Genomic DNA, 24288 nt, shown 5'->3' with positions numbered 1-24288 from the left:
CGGGCGTCCCTACAGACACAATTGGCCGTGTCTGTGGGTGGGAAGCCGGATATGGGTATGTGTCCTGGTCGCTGCACTAGCGCCTCCTCTGGTCGTTAGGGGCGCCCATTCAGGGGAGAGGGGGAACTGGGGGGAATAGCGTGATGCTCCCATGTGCTACGTCCCCCTGGTGGAACTCCTCATTGTCAGGTGAAAAGAAGCGGCCGGCAACTCCACATGTATCGGGGGAAGCATGTGGTAGTCTGTAGCCCTCCCCGGATCGGCAGAGGGGGTGGAGCAGGGATCTGGACAGCTTGAAAGAGTGGAGTAATTGGCCGATACACTTGAGGAGAAAAAGGGGGTGGGGGGGAGTTGCAGAATTCATGTAATGAGAGTGTTTAGACTTCCACGGGTAGGTAATACTGAATAATATGACCTTCCATGTGCAATGACTGTCATGTCCATACAAAGGTCATTGAAAATGTCCTTGGAAAGTCCTGGATAATGTTCTCTCCTAAAATGAGTAGGAACACTGTTGTAGGAGGCTAGCAGCACAACCCCCCCCCCCCCAAGGGGGAAATTTTCTGTCTGTCCATTGGTTTCGATGTGGAGTCACCAGGTTCAACTCTGGAGCAGGTAGAGATTAAATTTCTTGCTCAAGGATACTTCAACAGAGATGTCATGGCTGTTTGGGGGATTATACTCAGTTCCTCAGGTTTCATGCAAACTTCTCCACTAGTCCGTCACGCCATCTTGCTTAAGGGAACATCGATAATATACTTGACTGTTAATGGACACTGTTTGGCTGTCGAGGGGATTTTTGCAGGAGCCAAACCTGAGACTTCAGTTATTTTACAGTGTCTATAATTATTGGGGCAGCATCCTACAATTTCCTGTTCCACTGTGCCCCCAAGGGAAATATGTATATATAACCCTTGTAATACTATGTCCTGACAACTTAATCAAATTTAAGTACCACACTAAGCATTAAATCTGAGATTTATCATTATCGCAACTAGTAACAGCTTCTTCTACATCACCATCGTTATCATTAGAGTAATTAAATAATATAATGGCTTTGTTGTGATTGACTGGCAATTAAGTGATAATAGCTCTCTCTCTCTCTCTCTCTCTCTCTCTCTCTCTCTCTCTCTCTCTCTCTCTCTCTCTCTCTCTCTCTCTCTCTCTCTCTCTCTCTCTCTCTCTCTCTCTCCCCCTCTCTCACACACACACACACACTCAGATATGCTCTCACTGTCTCCTCACTCACGCTTTCCTTTTTCGTTTCAAAGCTTTTCTGGGCTGGATAATGCTGTTTAAATGGGAAATATAGGTCAGCAACGGAGTCCATTGTTGCTCGTTGTAAATCGACCGATGGACTGGGCTCTTACCAGCAGGTCATGGTTAATTCTCTCAGTTTCCAAAACAGTTTCCATTCACTGAAAAAAAAAATTGATTGTCATTAGCTCAGTGCTGAGTCTGTGGCACAGCACCAGTTTTGCATTTTTCATCAGTGTCACAGTTTCCCCTCTGAATGGAAAAACAGCAGCCTGGTCTTGTTTAAGTAATGATTAGTGTGTGTACAGCTTGCGTCATTCTCCTATTCTGACCACATGAACAGGTGCTTGTTAGCATAGCTGCACACACACACACACACACACACACAAACACTTCTGCTCATTACGCCAAGGCAATTATGTTTAATCACCGCAAAGCTTGCACACATCGTCGAGAAAATGATTTAGAAACTGATTTGAATGCTTGCGAAATGCTGGAGTGGCTGATGACAGCGAGGAATGAGTGGGAAGGTAGACAGACAGACAGACAGACAGACAGGGGGTCTTTACAGAAATCCAGCTTGGTACAGGTGTTTTGTATGAATAGTTGCTATTCCCCATGGGGGAGTGCATCCTGTGTGCCACACTTGTGAACAATGACTGTCTAATTTTCTCTGAGTTGCGTTTTGACTTAAATTGACTTTTAAGTTGGTTGCAATTCATGTGATTGACAAGCGTAAAGTGAATCCTTTTCACGCTGAAATAACCTCTGTCAGTATGCCAAAACCGCTTCACAGATTCCTTAGTACCCCTCTTACAAGTTTCGGGGCTCAAGCTTTGTTTCATTTTAGCCTATAACTTAAAAAAAATCTGTGGTTATTAATTTTGTAATTAATCTGTTTTATAAAGGAAATCAGTCCTTTTTAATCTCACAAGTTACCATGGAGACAAGTGTCTTGCATCCTCTCAAGGATCTCACTTGCCAGGGGCGTCCGGGTAGTGTAGCGGTCTATTCCGTTGCCTACCAACACGGGGATCAGTGGTTCGAATCCTCGCGTTACCTCCGGCTTGGTTGGGCGTCCCTACAGACACAGTTGGCCGTGTCTATGGGTGGGAAGCCGGATGTGGGTATGTGTCCTGATCGGTGCACTAGCGCCTCCTCTGGTTGGTCGGGGCACCTATTCGGGGGGAGGACTGTGCGATAAGTGTGATCCTCCCATGTACTACGTCCTCCTAGCGAAACTCCTCACTGTCAGGCAAAAGGAAGTGGCTGGCGATTCCACATGTATCGGAGGAGACGTGGTAGTCTGCAGCCCTCCCTGGATCGACAGAGGGGGTGGAGCAGAAACCGGGAAGAGCTCGGAAGAGCGGGGTAACTGGCCAAATACAATTGGGGAGAAAAAGGGGGGGAAATCCAAAAAGAAAATAAATCTGTGGTTATTAATTTTGTAATTAATTGGTCTAATAAAGGAAATTAGTCCCTTTTAAACTCACAAGTTACCATGGAGACAAGTGTCTCGCATCCCCTCAAGGATCCCACTGTGCCAGACCCAAGACATCCCTTAAAGTGCCAATCTGTGAACACCTGGAGAGGGTGATGTCCTGTCACAAGAACAAAGTTATGTTATTATAGACTGCCATCCATTACAGCCTTCAGTAACTGACTGAGGCCTTCAAGAGGAAACAAACGGTTTATAATGTGACACCTGTTCACATCTCCTGCTACTCTTCATCCTGCTGGTGTCCTAATAGTTTTTGAATAATAATTACATTCTGGAAAGGACAATCACACATCTGCTAAGTACCTGTTATGTGTGGATGGGAGTGGCCATTAACCCCCTCAGCCCCCCACCCCACCTGGAAACATGCATGATCTCGCGATACCAAACACTATATAACTGTCATTTTTAATTGCAGGCTGTAATTCTGAGCAAAAATTTTTTTACCTGCTGTCCATTTAGTTGAAGTCCTATTCAATCATATCATCTCAGCGGGGAGATTTTGAATGGAATAATGGAAAATGTATACTTCCAGTCGGCCTCACTTGTCCCTGAGGCCTCTGGCTTTTTGTCCTCCAAGTAAAAGCAAGAGGCTGATTCCTTTGTTTTGTCATGTGTGTTTCTCTGCAGCCTCTGATGCCAAGGAGCAACAGTTCTGGATCAGTCAGCTGCAGGCCTGTGCCAGACGTCATTCTGACAGCAGTGCCAAGGTGGGAACCACACTCAGGACACAATGCATGTGGACACATACACACCACGTGTCTGCTCTGCTCTCTCGCTCTCTCTCTCTCTCTCTCTCTCTCTCTCTCTCTCTCTCTCTCTCTCTCTCTCTCTCTCTCTCTCTCTCTCTCTCTCTCTCTCTCTCTCTCTCTCTCTCTCTCTCTCTCTCTCTCTCTCTCTCGCTCTCTCTCTCTCTGGTGGACAACATTGACAGGTCACTCCAGAAATGACAGGTTTTGGATTGACAAAGATGATCCTTTTGTTGAAGTGAGGATGAGATAGTACTGATTAATAGCAATCCAAACTGCAGGTGACGTTCAATTGGAATTTGGCATCTTTGTGTCTCTGGTGTGCACACACACGCGCACACACACACACACACACACACACATATGCATTTTTTTTCCCTTTGAAACTTACTTCTCAGTCGAACGGTTTCTCAAATTGCTGCCGTTTTGCTCAGAGCACATCGGTCTTGTTAATTGCCTGACCCGCTCCTCAGGAAGAGCATCGAGCACAGAGCCTTGACATTTCCCCAGAGATTCTTGGCCCCGCGTGAGTCTGTTCACAAATGTGAGTGTCGTAAATGCTCCTAAATAGACACTAAGACGGGTTCATGGAGTTATGCAGCCGTCCGTGTGCACGAGCCTCTGGTACACTTGTAAAAACTCAGCACTTAAAAGCAGTGGAAGTCATTTCCTTCATGCTCTGCCATGGAAGTGACATTTGACTTATGGGGTTGCCAGATATGGTTTTTTTTAAACGGCATTATTTCCGTGTTTCACATTTATATCCAGTGCAGAGTTTTAGGCTGCTGCACTGTTTTTCAAAGTGCCATTTTCAGACCCCCCCCCCCGGCTGTGGTTTGCTAAAATGTGGATGTTTTGCTAAGCGCCACGGCTAGTTTTCTAATCTCGTTCACACTCTGCCAGCGACTCCTTTCCAGTGCCACCAGTGAGCTGGCCTTAGGTTCTTTTGTTGTTGTTTTTTTTTGTTTTTTTTTGGGGAGATTAGTGAAACCAGTCCTATACACTAGCGTTTACAGAATAATGCAGTTAATCTGAAGATTTCAATAACTTATAAATAGATGTGCATGTTTTCTACATGTTGTCACATATGTGTACCGATGGGCTGCGGTATCTTTATGCAATAGATTGTTTTAGCAGATTATTGTTCTAGCAAGTCATTGTTGTTTCCTCTTTTGCCATTTGGCTAATTAATTTGTCTCATTTTTTACAAAATTTTTATAAACGCTTATCTCACCATTAACTTTTAGCTAATTAGAAAAAAAACTTATGAGGAAATTATTCCTTTTACTTTATTGAAATGTGCTGGATAATTGGATAGGGGCCGGCACAGTGACGCAGGGGTTAGTGCAGTTACCTCACAGCAAGAAGGTCCTGGGTTTGAGCCCCAGGGTAGTCCAACCTTGGGGGTCATCCTGGGTCATCCTCTGTGTGGAGTTTGCATGTTCGCCCCGTGTCAGTGTGGGTTTCCTCCGGGTGCTCCGGTTTCCTCCCACAGTCCAAAGACATGTAGGTCAGGTGAATCGGCCATACTAAATTGTCCCTAGGTGTGAATGTGTGTGTGTATGTGTGTGTGTCGGCCCTGTGATGGCCTGTCCAGGCCTGTCCAGGGTGCCTCCCAGCCTGCTGCCCAATGACTGCTGGGATAGGCTCCAGAATCCCCGCGACCCTGAGAGCAGGATAAGTGGTTTGGATAATGGATGCATTTACCAAAAGTTACTAAGAACCAGGAAGGACTGTGAAAAGACAAGGCGCTGCACGCCTAATGATTAAAAAATTTTTACTTTCCACTCTGCACATTTAAGGTGTTTTTGTTTTTGATTTGAGTTGCACCATAAAAATCAAACTTGTTTGATATAATTGTGACAGATTCGATTGTCTGAGGCTCAATCGGGAGGCGAGCGATTTGAGTCCTAAACCCCTGCACAGCACACAATAATGTGTGCTAACTGTCCATGGTGACCTGCCCTACGGTCAAACTGGAGTTATAATCAGCCTTTAAATGTTAAGTTATTAAGCTAAGTTTCCTTTATTAATCCCCTTGGGGAGATTAATTTACTGCAGATTAACCCATCCGAGATGTGATCTGTGTAGCTAGGAGCAATGGGCTGCCTCCTTCATGCAGGGGACCAACTCCAGTTCTTTTCCCATTGCCTTTCTCAGGGGCACAGACAGGAGTATTAACTCCTACATGCATGATGCATGTCTTTTTGATGGTGGGGGAAACCGAAGCACCTGGAGAAAACCCACCGCAGACATGGGGAAAATATGCAAAGTCCACACCGAGGACCGCCTGGGAGGACCCCTAAGGTTGGACAACCCCGGGGTTGCCTTCTTGCTGTGAGGCGACAGTGCTAACTACTGGGCCACCGTGCCTATCACATCACAGCTCAAGAGGACCTCTAGAAGACTAAATGCTCAATATAGGTTTTTATTGTAACTATTTTAGTTATTATGATTATCATCGTCATTATTAATAACATTCCCTGGCAACACAATCTTTCAATGTGATTAAGTTTAATTTCAAACACTATGGATAATTATGGACCACCGCAGAAAATCGCTGTGTGCTGCAGACAACAGTAAATGTTATAAATGGTGCCTCTCTACAGCCAGCAAGTAGCGCTATCGAATTAATCATACCTCTTGTTTTGTGTGGCTACCTCTTTCTGCCCATGCATCCCTCCCATTTCCCTCTCTGCTGACTCTGGTCTGAACCCCCCACACATTGTTTCCTACAGCTGCTCATTTTTGTATTCTTGTCCCCCATTGGCATAATCCTGTACCGAGAAAAGTAAAATCAGCTGCCATAACTTGTCATATGGAAGCGTCTCTTATTTAGGAATATTTTAGCACTTCCCCTGACAGCAGACTAGGGGATTAACAGAAATATGGTGACAGGCTGCCGGGTTATATTATGAAGTGAGTGCACCAGACTGTGTGCATTCACTGACTTTACTGCATTGTGAGATTCTCCGGATGCTCCTCTTTGAGTTAGCTCTGGGATGGGTGTGCTAAACGCAGAGCCACCAAAACTAGCTTGTAAAATGGAGGAAACTGTCTGATTGACTGTCCCAGATATCTTCCACTTGGATTTTTTTAAGGGGGTGGGGGGGGGTTCCCCGTTCCCCCTTTTTCTCCCCAACTGTACTTGGCCAATTACCCTATTTTCTAAGCCATCCCGGTCGCTTCTCCACCCCTTTTGCCGATCCGGGGAAGGCTGCAGACTACCACATGCCTCCTCCGATACATGTGGAGTCGCCAGTCGCCTCTTTTCACCTGACAGTGAGGAGTTTCGCCAGGGGGACATAGCGCGTGAGAGGATCACGCTATTCCCCCCCAGTTAACCCCCCCCCGAACGGGCGCCCCGACCGACCAGAGGAGGCGCTAGTGCAGCGACCAGGACACATACCCACATCCGGCTTCCCACCCGCAGGCACGGCCCATTGAGTCTGTAGGGATGCCCAACTAACCCGGGAATTCAAACCACCGATCCCCGTGTTGGTAGGCAACGGAATAGATCGCCACGCCACCCGGATGTTTCCCACTTGGCTTTTTATGGAGCAGTCTTTGGGCATGTGCGTTTTTTTAAATTTGATTGTGGTTTGAAGGGATTCGTTTCCGCATGTGCGCCGTCTGCGTCTCTTGTGGGTCGTATCTGCCGTTGTTCTGACGTAGTGGCGTGTGACTGTTGTCCACACAGCCTGAAACGTGTTTATGATTTTAAAGCCACAATCCTGGAAGTAAACGTTCCTTCTGGTACTTTCCATCTCTGGCATGTTAACAGCAACAGATATTCCGTGAACATCCTCACCGTAACCACTTGTATAGGCAACGGGTAATGCTTCCAGTGGCGCGGTAGGACTTTCCCAGGAGAAACGATACGGGGCGTAGCATTTCCAACATGGCGGCCAAATGAAAAACAATAAAATAAAGTAAAATAAAAGAAGACGACGTGTAGCGTCAAGTTAAAAGAGAGGGTGCAGTGGTTGTGGTTAGCAAGCAGATATTGTGTAAAAAGGTAATAAAAGACCTTTACAACCCGATGGCGCAACGTGACGAGCTAAGTCTTGGGTTCGGCCGTGTTTTCTGTGCTTGGCAGCAGAGAAGCTGTCTTGCGTCAGCAGCTTCCGCTCCTTTCCGATGGCTCTGGAGTCGTCAGTGTGGACGGTGTCTACAGGTTTCAATTTCACACACAAAAAAGGCCAATCTTCAGGACTGTGATTTAAAAAAAGAAATAATAGCCTACCCTATAAAACATTTTAAGCACAGCCTAATTTAATAAAAAGTCTAAGTTGGCTCAGACCCTCATGTGTTGTGAAGTTGTGTATGGATTGAGATAACGTGTAAACGGTGTTTGTAGAGTTTCAGTATATGTCTGTGTTTGGTCCCAGGTGAGGAAGCTGAAGGGATCAGATGAACACCTGAGTGTGGAGAGGGCAGGAGGAAGCCAAGAGGGGCTGGTGAGTCACTGTGCGCGCACACACACTAACTACATATTTGCACAGCAACACTTATTTCTTTCTGTGTAAATAATGAATACTGCTCCATGTGCGTCAGCCGTGTTTGTATACCCTCCTGCCCTTGAGTGAACAGGGTGTCAACTGCAGATGCAAAGGTGATGTCACCGGCTGAGGTGACTACTGCTTGAAAAAAATGCATATGTGGATTGGATGATTTGAGCTCACTGCTAAATTTGCCTCGAAAATCCATAAACAAATGTGAGGCAACCCACATGTGATCTGTTAGTCACTGTTGCAGATTCAATAGAATCGTCTTCTCCGCATTTATTCATTGGTCTGTGCGTGTAATTGAAACGTGTTTAAAAATGCATGCATTTGAAACAAATCTGGTTTGATACTAAAACCATGGACTACCTGACCAGTATGTCCAAGACTTCATAGTGTTGCACATACAGATGCAATGTTTTCCCCTCCAAACTCCAGAATTTGCGTGCAGAGGGAAGTAACGTTCTCTTTAGGTCTCATTCTGCTCTTTATGTTTCTCATACCAGCTATTTGTTGGATCGACAGTCCTTTCATGCAGCGTATCCTAAGCCTCATTAGCAACTTCTGATTTTGAATGTGCAGTTCTTCACAGAAAAATGCTGTGCACACACCTTAGTAGATTGGGAATGTCTGATTATTCTGGTCAACTTCGATGAGAGTAGTAGAGGATAAACAAGGAAAAAAGTGGAGGGCGGACTAAAGAACTGTCTTTCTCTCTTTTCCTTTCCACCCCAGCAGGCTGAACAGACAAGGCTTTTTCCCTGCATGGTGACTATGGTGAGGCATTGCCACGGCAGCGGTTATTATTACTGTACCCACTGCTGTGGTCTAATCCTTCCCTAAGCTGCGCTGTCTACCTCTCAGATCACTATCTCGACTTCTCTGCCGATGAGGGCACCTCTGTTTCAGGTTCAGTTTATGTTTCTTTCCCTTGCAGAGAGACACCGTGTGTGTACTGGGTGCTGGGCCATTTCGGTAGAAAGGTCTAGTAGGAAGAGTATTTGTTGTTTTTACACAAGGATAGAAAAGGGTATGATATATCATAAAGTGATAACAGCTTTCTACTATCATTTTCCCCTTGGGGCTAAAGGTAACTGACTAGAAGAAAGCGTTGATAGGCTGTTTGCTGTAAGTGAATGCAGTAGCTAGATGGATTTCCCAACCATATCTCAGTGAAGCTTTTATGAAATAGGGATGAACCTTGTACAGTAATGCTCTGCACCTATGATAAATACATCACCCACACAACTGTGTATGCAGGTGAGGTATTTTATCATGGTAACCTTGTCTGGATAAGATTGTTATTTCTCTTATCTGCTTTGTAGCTGCCACATGAGTGATCAAGACAAAGTAGGTAATCTCTTCAAATGTAGCATCAGATTCAATTCATTCACCGACAACAATTAACCCACATGAATTTGTCTTTCGGGGTGGAAGCATTGCATACTGACAAACATACTACAGGGATGGCCTATTTGAATGCGGTAAAAGAAAGTCCACTTTTAGTTAAGGGGTAGAGATAACCCCTAGCAATAGATGGACAATTAGAAAAGCATCTCTCTTCATTAGCGCTCACTGTTGATTCCTATCAAGCCCCTTAGGGTCTTTTGACTTTGTTTACGAGAGTGCTACAAATCTATCGATGGTCTGAGCTGGTGGAGTTAGCGAGCCACCCTATCGGGTTCCTCTCCAATCACAGATGAGCCCCGGCCGCAGTGCAGTCTAATTTGAAAATTGGGACTTGAAAGTTAATGAAAGATATAACAAAGTTCAAAAGATGAGGCAGTTGCTTATTGGTAACCCTGTCAAGTCAAGTCAATTTTATTTGTATAGCCACACATCACAAATTACAAATTTGCCTCAGTGGACTTTACAGCAACACAACATACTGACCTTAGACCCTCGCATCCATATAGTCATTATATCCCTGAAAATATCAGTGTAGCTGTAAATACCACAGCAATTATCAAAATGCCAAAAGGGATCATGTCATAATACAAAGAAACACAGCTAACTGACTGAATAACTAAACAGACCTAGTCCTAATACTAGCATAGAAAATGACAAGCCAGCAGTTGACCGTTGCACCATCTACCTACGCTCTCTCACACAGCGCCAAGTCCGCCCACAGGAGCGTGGCAGACAGCGCACCTGTGAAGTGGCAGGCATGTCAGGAGTGCAAAGGGGAGCAGGGGTGTGTGTGTGTCTGTGTTGGAATAATGCTGAAGCAGCAGCATGTAGGATTGTAACTGTGCAGCATATTTAACTCTTCTGCACTGCTTAGCACAGCATATGTTGTTATAGGCTAAGCTATTAGTGACAATGTCTCAAATCCTTTTGAAAATTAATTGGTTCGCATATACATTGTATTGTGTGCGTTTGTGTGTGTGTGGCTCTACATACATCCTTCGACTCTTGGGTGTTCTTGTGGATGACATAGTAGTCTACCCTATTTTTGAACACTCAGTCCTTGGACTGTGATTGTAACTTCCATCCACCCATGTAAAAGAAAAGCCTGTCTCTTCTAGGCTTTGCTTAGACATTACCCCCAGTTCTTAGTTTAGTTTTATGTCCCCCTGATGACTTGTGTCTCGTTTACCTACTATCCTTTCCTACTTACCATCCATCCTTTTCTCTCTGTTCCCCCAACCCCTTTCCTTTTTCAGACATCTCTGCTGTGTTCCAGTTTTGTGGTTTTGCTTGGAGCGCTGCGCCAATTTTTAAACCTAAGCATGTCTGTCTGTTTGTACTTGTAAACACTGTTTTCTTTTCTGCTTACTCACAGCTTAGCTTACACAGTACAACAGTCAGCGTTCCTAAGCTGATTATTTCCTGTTAAATTGATTACAAAGGGACTACCTACTGTTCCCGTCTCTGTTCAGTGGTTCAATGCATCAAATCACAGGATACATGTTATTGGGGTCACAAAAAGATCCTCCTTTTCCTGTTTCTAAAAATATGCTATGATATTTCGCATCCTTTTCTTTTTTTTTGGTTGTGTCATTACAGTAAAAATAATGAGCTACAGTATCAACCACAGTTAATGTACAGTGCATCCGGAAAGTATTCACACCCCTTCACTTTCCCCACATTTTGTGATGTTACAGCCTTATTCCAAAATGGATTAAATTCCTTTTTTTCTCATCAATTTACACACAATACCCCATAAGGACAAAGTGAAAAAGCTTTTGTAGAAATGTTTGCAAATTTATTAAAAATAAAAAACTGAAATATTGCATGTACATAAGTATTCACACCCTTTGCTATGACACTCAAAATTGAGCTCAGGTTCATCCTGTTTCCACTGATCATCTTTGAGATGTTTCTACATCTTGATTGGAGTCCACCTGTAGTAAATTCAACTGATTCGACATGATTTGGAAAGGCACACACCTGTCTATATAAGGTCCCACTGTTGACAGTGCATGTCAGAGCAGAAACCAAGCCATGAAGTCAAAGGAATTGTCTGTGGACCTCCGAGACAGGATTGTATCGAGCAGAGATTTGGGGAAGGGTACAAATAAAATTCTACAGCTTTGAAGGTCCCGAAGAGCACAGTGGTCTCCATCATTCGTAAATGGAAGAAGTTTGGATCCACCATGACTCTTCCTAGAGCTGGCCGCCCAGCCAAACTGAGCAATCGGGGGAGAACGGCCTTGGTCAGGGAGGTGACCAAGAACCCGATGGTCACTCTGACAGAGCTCCAGCGTTCCTCTGTGGAGATGGGAGAACCTTCCAGAAGGACAACCATCTCTGCAGCACTCCACCAATCAGGCCTTTATGGTAGAGTGGCCAGACGGAAGCCTCTGCACACGACAGCCCGCTTGGAGTTTGCCAGAAAGCACCTAAAGGACTCTCAGACCACGAGAAACAAGATTCTCTGGTCTGATGAAACCAAGATTGAACTCTTAGGCCTGAATGCCAAACGTCACGTCTGGAGGAAAACAGGCACCTCTCATCACCTTGCTAATACCATCCCTACAGTGAAGCATGGTGGTGGCAGCATCATGCTGTGGGGATGTTCTTCAGCGGCAGGAACTGGGAGACTAGTCAGGATCGAGGGAAAGATGAATGGAGCAAAGTACAAAGAGATCCTTGATGAAAACCTGCTCCAGAGCGCTCAGGACCTCAGACTGGGGCGAAGGTTTACCTTTCAACACGACAACGACCCTAAGCACACAGCCAAGACAACAAAGGAGTGGCTTCGGGACAAGTCTGTGAATGTCCTTGAGTGGCCCAGCCGGAGCCCAGACTTGAACCCCGTTGAACATCTCTGGAAAGACCTGAAAATAGCTGTGCAGTGACGCTCCCCATCTAACCTTACAGAGCTCAAGAGGATCTGCAGAGAAGAATGGGAGAAATACCCCAAATATAGGTGTGCCAAGCTTGTAGCTTCGTACCCAAGAAGACTTGAGGCTGTAATCGCTGCCAAGGGTGCCTCAACCAAGTACTGAGTAAAGGGTGTGAATACTTATGTACATGCAGTATTTCAGTTTTTTATTTTTAATAAATTTGCAAAAATATCTAGAAAACCTTTTTTGCTTTGTCATTGTGGGGTATTGTATGTAGACTGATGAGAAAAAAAAGGAATGTAATCCATTTTGGAATAAGGCTGTAACATAACAAAATGTGGGGAAAGTGAAGGGGTGTGAATACTTTCCGGATGCACTGTATGTAGAAGTTATTTACATTTGCATTTTGGGTGTTCATAGTGTGTATGCATTCGTGTTGTAAATAACGTGCTGGTTAACGATGGCATATTATTTACAGGGTTTGATGTCGTTAGTAGTTTTTTTCCTGTCCCAGCAATGAGTAGGAACAAAAGTGCAGTTGTCTGAGTTTGTAGTTGGGAGTCATTTATTTGATCAGCTTATTTATTTTCTCTGCTGCTGTCATCCTCTCAGCTGTGACTACACCAGTTTGCTATCTAAGGGGGTCAGTCTCTAGTGACCTGTGTCTCTGTTCTGCTGGAAACTAATGAAGAGAATGAGAGAGAGAGAGAGCTATTCAGTCCGCCATAGTTGCCTGTGTTTGCAGAGATTAAGTAACAGACAGGAAGTAAAGGAGGCATGCAGGGGGAAGAATTTGATGTGAGTTTTGGCTCTTATCATCGGGGAAGTACAGACCAAAGGAGAGCAAAACACTTTTAAAGTCAATTTACGTTCACTCTTTAAAATCACTTAGACTAGTGGTGACAACTTAACTTCCATTGAGAAGTAAATAAAAAAATAAAGAGTGTCGAGTTGCAGGCGCTGGTCTGTGAGTTGAGTTCTCTGGGAAGTTTGTCTCAGGTCATAAAAAACCTGTGTTATCCATTTGGAGGCTTTTCTATTAACTAATGGACACTTTGAAGGATGAGTCAAGTTCCTCTGATCCAGATAAATCTCTCTCACCCTCTCTCTCTCTCGAACCTCCTGTGCTATCATTCTTTCCACCATTCCCACCCACCCCTCCTCTGTTACTCACCCCTCCACTCTCCAACTCTTCATCTCTCTCTCTCTCGCTCTCTCTCTCTCCCTCCTAGGGCTCTTCATCATCAGGCCGTACCCGTAGCTTCTCCCTCCTTCCTCACCTCCCTCCGTCGTACTCACCTGGTTCCCAGAGGCGTCTGGGCCACCCGGGTACACCCAGCAACATTGTCACCATCACCCATCATAAGTCTCCGGCCGCGGCCCGGCGGGCCAAGAACCTGTATCCAGGAAGACTACTGGAGGTCAAAGAGGTAGGTGTTTGACAACAGTGGCTTCATGAAGATCCCTTTGGAAAAATAATGTGATTCTATTCTGTGATTCTATATAATGTAATGACCGCTAAATATATTTTTCAAAACAAACTGAGGGGCTTTTATTTTTTTCTTATTCTATCTTCTGTCTGTTACTTGTTTTTATCTTTTAAGTGGTGGTACAGAAGAAAGCAAGCATAAGGAAATTCTTGTGAAAATTAATTTCCAAGACCACAGGGTTCTACCATATGAACATTCCTAAATGAACATTTGTTGAGTGAAATTAGTTTTCCTCTTGAAGAAGAACTTGGACAAAATCTACTAAGGAAGGTCTGCACTCTCTGATAAAACATTCAGTTGGACCCAGTCAATACAAATGGAGTTGTTGTTGTTCCGGCTCATCCCACAACACTGTTTCGAGTATGTATTCAGAGTCCTTTGCCCTGGCTTCAGGTGGGTCACTGGTGCAGTGCGTTCAGAAAATTGCCTGCTTGCAAGCCTGACACGTTTCCCATCGATTGCAGTGTTTCCAGTGTCTGTGCTGCAAGCTGGGCTTCGCCAGCATTTTTCCGTATAAATTCATACTGCTAAGCATGGCAGGGGACACGACACAGAAGCTGGTGGAGCTCATCTTTTTGCACGAGTTTGGGAGGAAAACGATGTTGTGCAGAAATCAACACACGGGTTAAACATTGACCTGTCGGTGACTGTCGAAAAGATAAACTGTCTCTCGCAGTCCCGACAGGATAGATGATGAAGGAGGGACATGAGAAGCTAGCGGCTTGAGTTTTTGCTCCCCATGCAGCATTTTGAATTTCCTGAACAGAGTGTGTTGTATTTACTGCCGTTTCTCTAAATGTAAAAAAAATTTTTTTTGGAAATACGGTTCTGATTCCAGTTCCACCGCTTTCGGTGTGGGAAGATGGCGGTGTGAACTCCCATTTGCAGCGGCCTCACCCAGTACAGACTATGCAGTGTCTTTGTCCGCGTCTAAGTTTGTGTCATTGTGTGAAGTGTTTATTTTGATCGTCGATTTAAAAAAAAAAAAATTTTAATGGCTGAGAGAGCTGGCGTTGAATCAGCTTAGAGAGCTTGGTCTGCTGTGTCCTGTGGGCTCAGGGACCACGGCCCTGCCCCGAGCTCCGCTCGAGAGGAAACACTGAGGTGGTCTGGTGGCGGCCTTGCCTAGCGTCGACTGTGCAGTGATTTTGTCTGCATCTGGGTTTGTGTCGTCGTGTGGAGTGTGGGGTAGGTGCGTCGAAGGTGTCTGGCTGGGAGAGCTAGCGGGAGCTGGGAGAGCTAGACGGAGCCTGGCCTGCTGCGTCCGGTGGGCCCAATGACCACGGCCCTGCCTGGAGCTGCACGCCTGAAGGGCGGTCTGACAGGGCGTGGAAGCGGGGCCAGCTAAGCTAACCGCTAGCCCATGCAGACCGGCATTTCCGACAGTCATCCTGGTTGGCGTTAGTTCCCTGGACAGTGGAGTTTTTGGACTGTGGTGCACTCAATGGACTGTGAGGTTAACTGTTTGTGTTTTGTTTTTTTTGTTCTCTCTGTTTTTGTGTGGCTTTGGTGGTATCGTTTTGGAAAGTTTGGATACGTGTTTTTATCTTTTGTGTTGCGCTGTTATGGGCTGGGAGAAAGGAAATTTCATTTCTGTTGTGTACGCAAGTACATGATTGAAATGACAATAAATTGTTCCTGATTCCTGATGCACGGGCAAGCCGAGGTTCTTTATCCTGCGCCGTGCTGCAGCTAAATTAAGGTCCACTCGCGGCACAGATTTTGCAATTTGCAGTAACAAGCCCATTTGGAGAAATGATGAAATTAGCTTGAAAATATCTTGGCAGGGCACCCATGCACGCGATCGCTGGTAGCTCCCCAATACGCCTAGTATAGGGGACACTGATTCACAACAATCGCTGGATGTGACAGAGTAGTTTTAATCGTTTTTCTGCTACCACGTTAATTATAAAATTCGCTCACATGGAATTTTTCACTACCTTTTTTTTTTTAAACCTTGTTTGAAGTTTTTTAAGTCCTCATTAATTATCTCCACTCCAGTCGCCGGTCCTGTCATTGCTAGTTAGCACCTCGTCCTCATCCGCCGTATCTCTGTACGCCAATGGAGTCCCTCACTATTCTTGGTTTATCTTTGAAGAGGCTCTCCGCTAAAAGCCTGTCTGCTGTTGTCTTATAGTGATTAATTGAAACAGATTAGGCTTGAAGCTAGGTTCGCGAGGCGAAAATGACTGACAAAGACTTGATTGTATGCCCAAGCAAGCACACGATAGGAAGGAGTTCTGCCGCATTATTTCCAACTTTTTTTGTTGTTTAGAAGCCGTATTGTTCAGGCTGTTGCCGGGGTGCCGTGTGCTCGGATTTACTAGAATTATGGAAATGGGACGATAATAGTAAATTCTTTTCGCCGATGGAAAGGCTTTTTCAAAAATGTTGAGCAAGCTCATTGTATCCTCGAAGAAGGCGGGAGGGAGGAAGAAAGATGGACTCAGAGGGAGAAATAAAAAGAAAGTGAGAGAGAGAGAAAGGGAAAGAGCGAAAGGGAAGTGGGTTGGCACGGCCTTTGCAAACCGGAAGTAATTCCTCAAAACAGCAGAAAATGATAACAAATGAAAGGGAAGGGACAATGGGTACACAAACTCCATGTCAACATGCTTAAACTTGTTTTATTTCACAAATTAGAATTTTTTTTTTCTTTCGTTTTCTGCCCTGATTTCTTTGGAGACATTTCCCGCACTTTGCTGCTCTTGGGCTCAACAGTATCTGTTTGGTAACTTTTTGGTTAAGCAGATAAGCAGTGGATATATTGTATAATCCATCCATCCATTATCTGCTTATCCTGCTCTCGGGGTCGCGGGGATGCTGGAGCCTATTCCAGCAGTCATTGGGCGGCAGGCGGGGAGACACCCTTGACAGGCCGCCAGGCCATCACAGGGCACACACACACACACACACACACACACACACACACACACACACACACACACACACACACACACACACACACACACACACACACACACACATTCATAGTGACAATTTAGTACAGCGAATTCACCTGACCTGCGTTTCTTTGGACTGTGGGAGGAAACCGGAGCCCCTGGAGGAAACCCACGCAGACACAGGGAAAACATACAAACTCCACACAGAGGACGACCCGGGATGACCCACCAAGGTTGGACTACCCTGGGTCTCGAATCCAGGACCTTTTTGCTGTGAGGCGACCACACTAACCACTGCGCCATAGATAACCTTCTTTTGTATAACTGTGTCTATAAAAAACTGTGTGTATAAACGAAAATGAATGATCGACGAAAATAGAGATTGATCCCAAAATGAGTTATTCCCATATTTGGAAAGCAAAATGAGTCCAATTCTTATCATAATAATAGTACAAAATTACAACAAACAATTCTCGGATACTGGTACTTGTTGAAATATAGTAGAAAAGGTGATTAAAATCCTTGCTTGACCAAAAAATAACCCTGTTTTACATATCGGATCCTCTAGAGTTTAGCTTGTGAATGATTAATTTGAAGGCAATTATGAAAAAATGGATGCATTTGGTTATGAAAAACACAGTAGTCTCTACTGTTGTAACCCAGTCATAGTGAGACACACCCATGCTTTTTCAGCTCGGTACTACTGACCTTGCTGCATAGCTCAAGGGCACATCAACAGCAAGGCAACCTTTCACATGCATCTATAGATATCTCCCGCAGCCCTGGGACCCTATACTAACAAAGACCTCTCTCATTTTGGCCCGGCTTCTGGACAAAGCAGGTTTTTATGGGTTCTGCCGAACAGCCCACTGATGATCAACATGCTGCTTAAGCAATGACCCATCACATCATCCCCACTTCACAGAGAGACCTGAGTATCTCATATCACCAACGACAGTAGGGGAGTGGAGCGGGATTATTAGCTCAAAAATTTCTTTTGGATGTGGCACTTTCCCTCATGGGCATTTGTCCTGTTGATATTCTCCCACTTTTCTTTTTTTTTTATTCAGGCGATGTTGCGTGTAGTTATTGACATTCTTGGAGGAACATCAATATTTCATGCCAAGCCCTTTCTTTCGCGGCTCTCTTGTTCGCCGAAGTCCCGGCTGGCTTTGAATCATGTTGAAATTCCCCGTTCAGAGGCACCATGCTGAGTATTTGCATCATGACGCTAATAATAACTCGGCTAAATGAGTTTCAGTCTGGGAGAGAAAGAGAGAAACTAGCCACAGGTGATGGTGGGAGTGAAAGAGCATTTTTCACCTCTCAGACTGTGTTTCCCAATGTGAGCCCAGGACAGTTAGAGTAAATATGGAACAGATGGTCTGATCATTAAGCAAAACAAACACTCCTTTGGTGTTTGCCTTTGTGCAATTTCCCCACAGATGGACTTCCACAGAGTGGAGGAAAAACCCAGCCCTCTCTCAAGAGCCATTCTCCTGGGATTTGTGCTCAGATTCAACTTCTCTCGTAAATAAACTGGGTCACGGCCTCCTCCTGATTAATAAGCACCGCTGTAAGATAGGCCACCTCTCTTTACCACTATTTATGTCCACTGTCAACCCCCACCACACAAACACGCACATGTGCCCCCGCACACACAGCCCTGTTTTATAGGCTGCCAACCTCTTTATCGTCCCTCTTATGTAGGATGCTGTTGTACCTTTGCTGTACGTGACAGCGGTGAAACCCATAATCTTGGCTGACAGGTCTGGAACAGGGCCAGGTTATGTTAGAGCGTATAGGAGTCTGCCTGGATGTTGCTTTATCCACAGTACCTGCTGGCATGGTATTAGCAATGCTGTTGTGTGCTGCCGGTAGGTGGATTTATGATGGGATGTTAGCTCCGGGAATTGGAGACGTGTGCTGTTGTGAATGTGACACAGTGCCACTTTTCTGGATGATCTGCGTGTTTCGTTATTATCAAACAATGGTCATGATGGTGACCACGATGAGTAAAATTATGACTTTGAAAAGAGGAATTAGGCAATGTCAAGACTTTGACCATTCAATATTATCATTCATCATCGTTCAATGATACAATGGTGATATTATACTTTGCATTACCAAACAGTTCAGTGTGGTTGCATGTTTTTTTTTCTTTTTCGGTTTTGATTTTTTTTTCACCCTTTTCCTCCCCGGTTGTATCTGGCCACTTACCCCACTCTTCCAAGCCATCACAGTTGCTGCTCCACCCCCTCTGTCGATCCGAGGAGGGCTGCAGACTACCACATGCCTCCTCCGATACATGTGGAGTCACCAGCCGCTTCTTTTCACCTGACAGTGAGGAGTTTCACCAGGGGGACGTAGTGTGTGACAGGATCATGCTATTCCCTCCAGTTCCCCCTCGCCCCCAAACAGGCACCCAGACTGACCAGAGGAGGCGCTAACGCAGCAACCAGGACACATACCCACATCCAGCTTCCCACCCGCAGACACGGCCAATTGTGTTTGTAGGGATGCCCGACCAAGCCAGAGGTAACATGGGGATTCGAACCGGCGATCCCCATGTTGGTAGACAACAGAATAGACTGCTACGCTACCCAGACGCCTGGTTACATGTTTAAACAGATATTGTAATATATACAAATATGAAAATTTCCTGTAATTATTGTGATAATATTTTCCAACACTAGATTATGTTAAACTAGCCTTCAGACAAATTGATAATGCAAAATATTTCTTAGATTATTCTGTGGCTCATTATTTTAGTCACTGATTCAGACAGATCACCATTCCCCGTAAGGTTACCCACAGGTTGGTGTTTTGTCAAGTCGACCGCTACAGAGCAATAACCTCTATGCTGTTACCTCCTGGAGGAGTACAGTTCCCTTTTTCTCTTCTTTTTTTTGCGCCCCTGCCCCGTCATTTATTTAGGCTCTCTGCTCTCTGTCACGGAGGAGAATCTCTCTTTGCACCTCGGTGCTTCGCATGATCTGCCTCCTCCCGTTCACCGCGCTGTCGATCCCCATCCGACCAGCGCTCATCAAACCGCCTCACACCATGACAGCAGCCCGACATAAGAGATAAACCGGCCGGCAGCTCCAGGTAACATCTTCTCCCTCTGAAGTCTAACCAGACCGTAGCAGGATGATTGGGTCCAGCAGTGATTACAGAAAGCAATCTGACATATATCTGCTGATAAACCTAGTTTCTTTCTTGTACTTCATTAAATGACTGAATTGTGTCTCTTTCTGATTTTTTTTTTATATATAACTTGTTTAGTCGTTATTTAATTGAAAAGCAATTGAAACGGTAATATTTTCTAACACTGGTAAAGATGTATGCCGCTCCATCATAACTGCAGTCAAAACTTATGGTCCGGTTCCCATTTCTTTCAATGGATAGACAGCAGCCAATTATAAACCTTATTTTCCTGGCCAGATCCTTTGTGTGGAGTTTAAAATTGGACTGCAATGGAAACACTTACATTTTCTAACATCACGTGATCCTCATGCATGTTGTGCTCTCTCTGTACTGAAAATTGTTTGTATTAAAGTACAATTCAGTTTTTCTGAATCTTGAGAGCTCCCCCCTAGCTCAGCTTCGCTCACCTGACCTTTTATTTTCTGACACTGATGATGTCATCAGACACTCATTTACATACAGCCAGTCAGGACAAATCATTAAATTATGAAACACCGCCGACCTTTACCGCCAATCCTCGATTGTACATGTGACTCAGAGTAGAGTGCGAATTACACAATGTCAATCGGGAGTGTCAACTTTTTCTCCAGGGCTTAAAGAGAATCCAGGACAGCGCAGGCGTGTGCGTCAGTGCACTGAGGTCTTAGAATCCTTACAGTATCTTGCTTGTATAACATAATGTCAGCAGTCTGTAGATGATGATAAATCAAATCCGTTACACCAGCTCGTGGGGCACGTACCACACAACAACTTTTGTAGTCAGGGGTCATGAACAAAGTATTCTAAAGCAAAAACTGCTAGCAAGTCAGAACCACACACAACAACAGTAGATCATTTCTGCTCAAACGCAGACCCATACAATGCTGTACCAGAACTTTCTTTATTATCAGTAGGCAACATTTTATTAAAAGTCCTAGCATATTAGTTGAGAACAGTATTGTATTATTGTTGTGTATCCCACCAATTTCTGAAAGTACTATTTTTCTATATGCCTGGCATGTTGGCATACATCTTTAAGTGCAGTCTCTTTTGTAACTCACCTCTTTGCTGCTAGGTCCTTCCTGCTCACTGTCCCCCTGACTTCCTCCTGCCTCCTGTCTGCTGACTGTCATTCTGACCTCCTTCTGCCTCCTTGATACAACAGAACATAAATATCAAATCCACCCATACTATTCTGCTCAGTATTAAGCCTGCATGACAGCCTCAGAAAATACAGGCTGCATTATCATCTCCAAGTTCTAATTCTTACGAGTTTCAACTTGCTCTTTTTTAACACACAAAAATAAACAAATAAATAGATAAATAAAAATGCCAGATATCTCCTCTCCTCTAGCTCATGTTGACTCTGTGAATGAAATCATGTTTTTTTTTTCTTAAATTTATTTCTGATTTTTCCCTTTTTCTCCCAATTTAGTGGCCAGTCGATCCCTATTCTAGTTCAAACACCCACCCTCGTACTGTATGTGTTCGCCAACTGCATCTCTCTGGCTGGCAGTCTCGAAGGAGACGCCTCGCCACTTTCGTGACAAGGCGAATCCAGGCTGAATCACTGCTTTTTCAGACACTCACAGAGTGCCAATTAGTGCTGCTTCATCGAGTCCGGCCATAGTCGGATCTGACGAGACCGGGGCGCGAACCCCGGTCCCCAGTGTGGCAACTGTATCCACACAAAGCCGATGCTGAGACCGCTACACCACCGCGGACCCTACTGTGAATGAAATCAAATCTGAGTTCAATAAAGTAGTCATACATTTGAACTAATAAAATTAATCAGCCTTCAGCACACATGGATTTTAATATTGTTCAATTACTCAACCAGGTAAAACTCCTGCATACCTGAGTGAAAACAAAGGGGGTGCCCATTAAAAGCTAATATCAAAAAGGGCCCTATGATGGTCTGGTCCAGGGTGTCTCCCCGCCTGCTGCCCAATGACTGCTGGGATAGGCTCCAGCATCCCTGCGACCCTGAGTAAGGATAAGCGGTTTGGATAATGAATGAATATCAAAAAGGCAAAAGACTAACTAAACACCACAGTCACACGAAAGACTATTAAAATGAAATAATTAACTCTATATTGATGCCAAAATGTATCTCTACAACAACTAATCTTCCATTGTCTCAGTGCTCATAACTGGGCACCAGTATTAGCCAACATTAGATAATATATGACATTGTATATTGGTAATAAAATGCCAAGCCATATGGTGCGCTATCTGCTAGCTAACATTAGTTAGCTAATGATGGGTAAGGCAAACATTAGCTTTAGCTAGCTAACGTTTGTAAGCAAAACTTTAACTTAAGGCAAAAGTTAGAAACTGGGTAACGTTAGTGTTTATCCGTTGACAATCTAATTCAGAAAATCTGATGGGAAGAAAGTAAAGTGTATTCAACTAGCTAGATAGCTAGTTACTTACATTAACCTACAGCGTCTCCATTGGCTTGCTTGACGCACACGAGCCACTGCAACGATGGGAGTGATGAGGCAGGCAGAGTTCAACTAATGTCAAGGTTATGAAATTATATGCCCCCCCCCTTTTCCTTTAGGGGTCCATGCATGTACTGCAGGAACCCTGTTGTTACTGTAATGGCATGACTGTATGAAATTCTGTCTTTGTTATGACTGTCACCAGTACTACAATTTGTTTTCCTGTTTATCTCTGCTCTGGGGATAGAAGGGAGGGAGGGAGGGGGTGCATATGCTTGATTGTTGGCCTGTGTTGTTTGATAAAAATTGCAAAACTCAATAAACAGATTAAAAAGAAAGAAAAGAAATGATATGGTCGAGTGTAGGGGTATCTGACATCGTATTACAAGATCCTTCCAGGCATGAATATGTGAAATGTAATGTTTACGATTACAGGTTTTAGGATATATAAATGTTTCGACCCCCCCCCCCCCCCGGCCTGTTGTCTTGACCTCTTTTGGAGGGGGGTCCAAGTCTTAATTAGGGTGGTCAGACCCCCCCAATCCCCTATGTAATTCAAACTGTAACTCAAAGTTCATGAGTATTAATGAGGACTATACCACGCCTTCACAGTTCTGAAGAAAATTGAGTGATGATTTAAGTGTATAAAAAAGCACAATATTCATTATTTACAAATTGAAAGTTGTTGCTGAATGTTTTATTATCGCAGCGTTCAAAGTTTCAGACATGAAAAGTTAAATCTGATCACTAATTTTTGTCTTAACTAAAAAGGTGCTTTAAACGAAACTTACTATAGCAGCAAACTACTATTTCCTATGTAAAGCGATAGTGAAGTAATAGCGACCTGAGCAGAGATTGAAGTCACACTCCCTCTGTGTGTGTTTTAATCTGAATTTCTCTGTTCTTTGTGTTGGAAGCCGATCTGGCCATGCATGCATGTTTGTGCATGTGAGGTAGCTAGCATTAGCAGGATAGCTAGCAAGCAAATAATTACATTACATGAATTTAGGTCATTCGGCAGATCAAAGAAATAGCTCCTTACCAGGCTGAACAGTACGTTATTAATGTTAATAAAATAGCGCTATACTGTAAAAATCAATATTCAAACCAACGAAATAGCCAAGGACATGAAGGGAGGGGAGAGGTTTGTTTTGGTTTGCTGGTGCTTGAATATCGTATAGAGCACCTTTAATAGTGTATTCACTTCCTAGGCCAATTTCTTAACAGAATTTATAAGTATGCATATTTAGTCAAGAATTTTTATTCATTATGGTTTTGTTTTCTCAAGTCTTGAAGGAGGGTTGGCATGAAAAAAATCCATCTCCGAAAGTACAAATATGAGCTGTTTATACTGGTATGATGGCATATTGTTTGGAGCCTTGGTACCACCTTACAGGCTTGTCCCAGTCGCATCTAGCCTGTCACGTCATGGCTGATATGAATCCATCAGGCGTCTTGACTGTGAGGCAGGACTAAGACTGCCATGGCTGAGCAAGATCACGGGGGCAAGCTATTTCTGGAACCACCATTTGCAGTGTGTGCTCCAGAGAGTTTGTGTTCGTGTGTGTGTGTCTAGGGTGGCTAGGGTTTGATGTTGGAGGGGGCAGTGTGGATGAGTGAGGCTGTGTCAGTTAAAGACAACCGACTTCGTTATCTACAAGTGGTCTGATGTTTCTTGTATTGGAGGTTTGTCCTCCCCAATGAGGGTGAGGAGAGTATTATCTTCTGCTTCCCTGGGCACCTGATGTTCATACTGTCATCTACCATAGTGAGATTTGTGTTTGTGATTGCATGTGTGCCTATGTGTATGTATGTGTGTGTGTGTGTGTGGTGGGGGGTGCCACTGTATTTCTCCCTGAGTTAGGCTGTATCTCACAGGAGCTTTGGTACTTTGAAGGTGACCTCTACTGCCCCACCGGAGTCCAGCTTGTCTTATCTGCGACATCCACCTGTTGACAGGTTGA

The 24288-nt window shown here is 44.4% G+C and overlaps 1 protein-coding gene across 1 annotated transcript in view; it reads left to right on the top strand.

Annotated features, from left to right (window-relative positions):
• The window catches only part of LOC130128400 (oxysterol-binding protein-related protein 10), a 62960-nt gene that overhangs the window by 5130 nt on the left and 33542 nt on the right, over positions 1 to 24288 (top strand). The window contains exons 3-5 of the mRNA XM_056298016.1: positions 3386 to 3465; positions 7896 to 7964; positions 13534 to 13731. Of these exons, the coding sequence (XP_056153991.1) occupies positions 3386 to 3465; positions 7896 to 7964; positions 13534 to 13731 (347 nt within the window). The remainder of the gene's footprint in view (positions 1 to 3385; positions 3466 to 7895; positions 7965 to 13533; positions 13732 to 24288) is intronic.

The sequence above is a fragment of the Lampris incognitus genome, chromosome 18, assembly GCF_029633865.1.
Source record: "Lampris incognitus isolate fLamInc1 chromosome 18, fLamInc1.hap2, whole genome shotgun sequence".
Taxonomy (NCBI): Eukaryota; Metazoa; Chordata; class Actinopteri; order Lampriformes; family Lampridae; genus Lampris; species Lampris incognitus.
The sequence above is the reverse complement of the archived record's forward strand: the minus strand, read 5'-3'. Positions and strand labels throughout refer to the sequence as shown.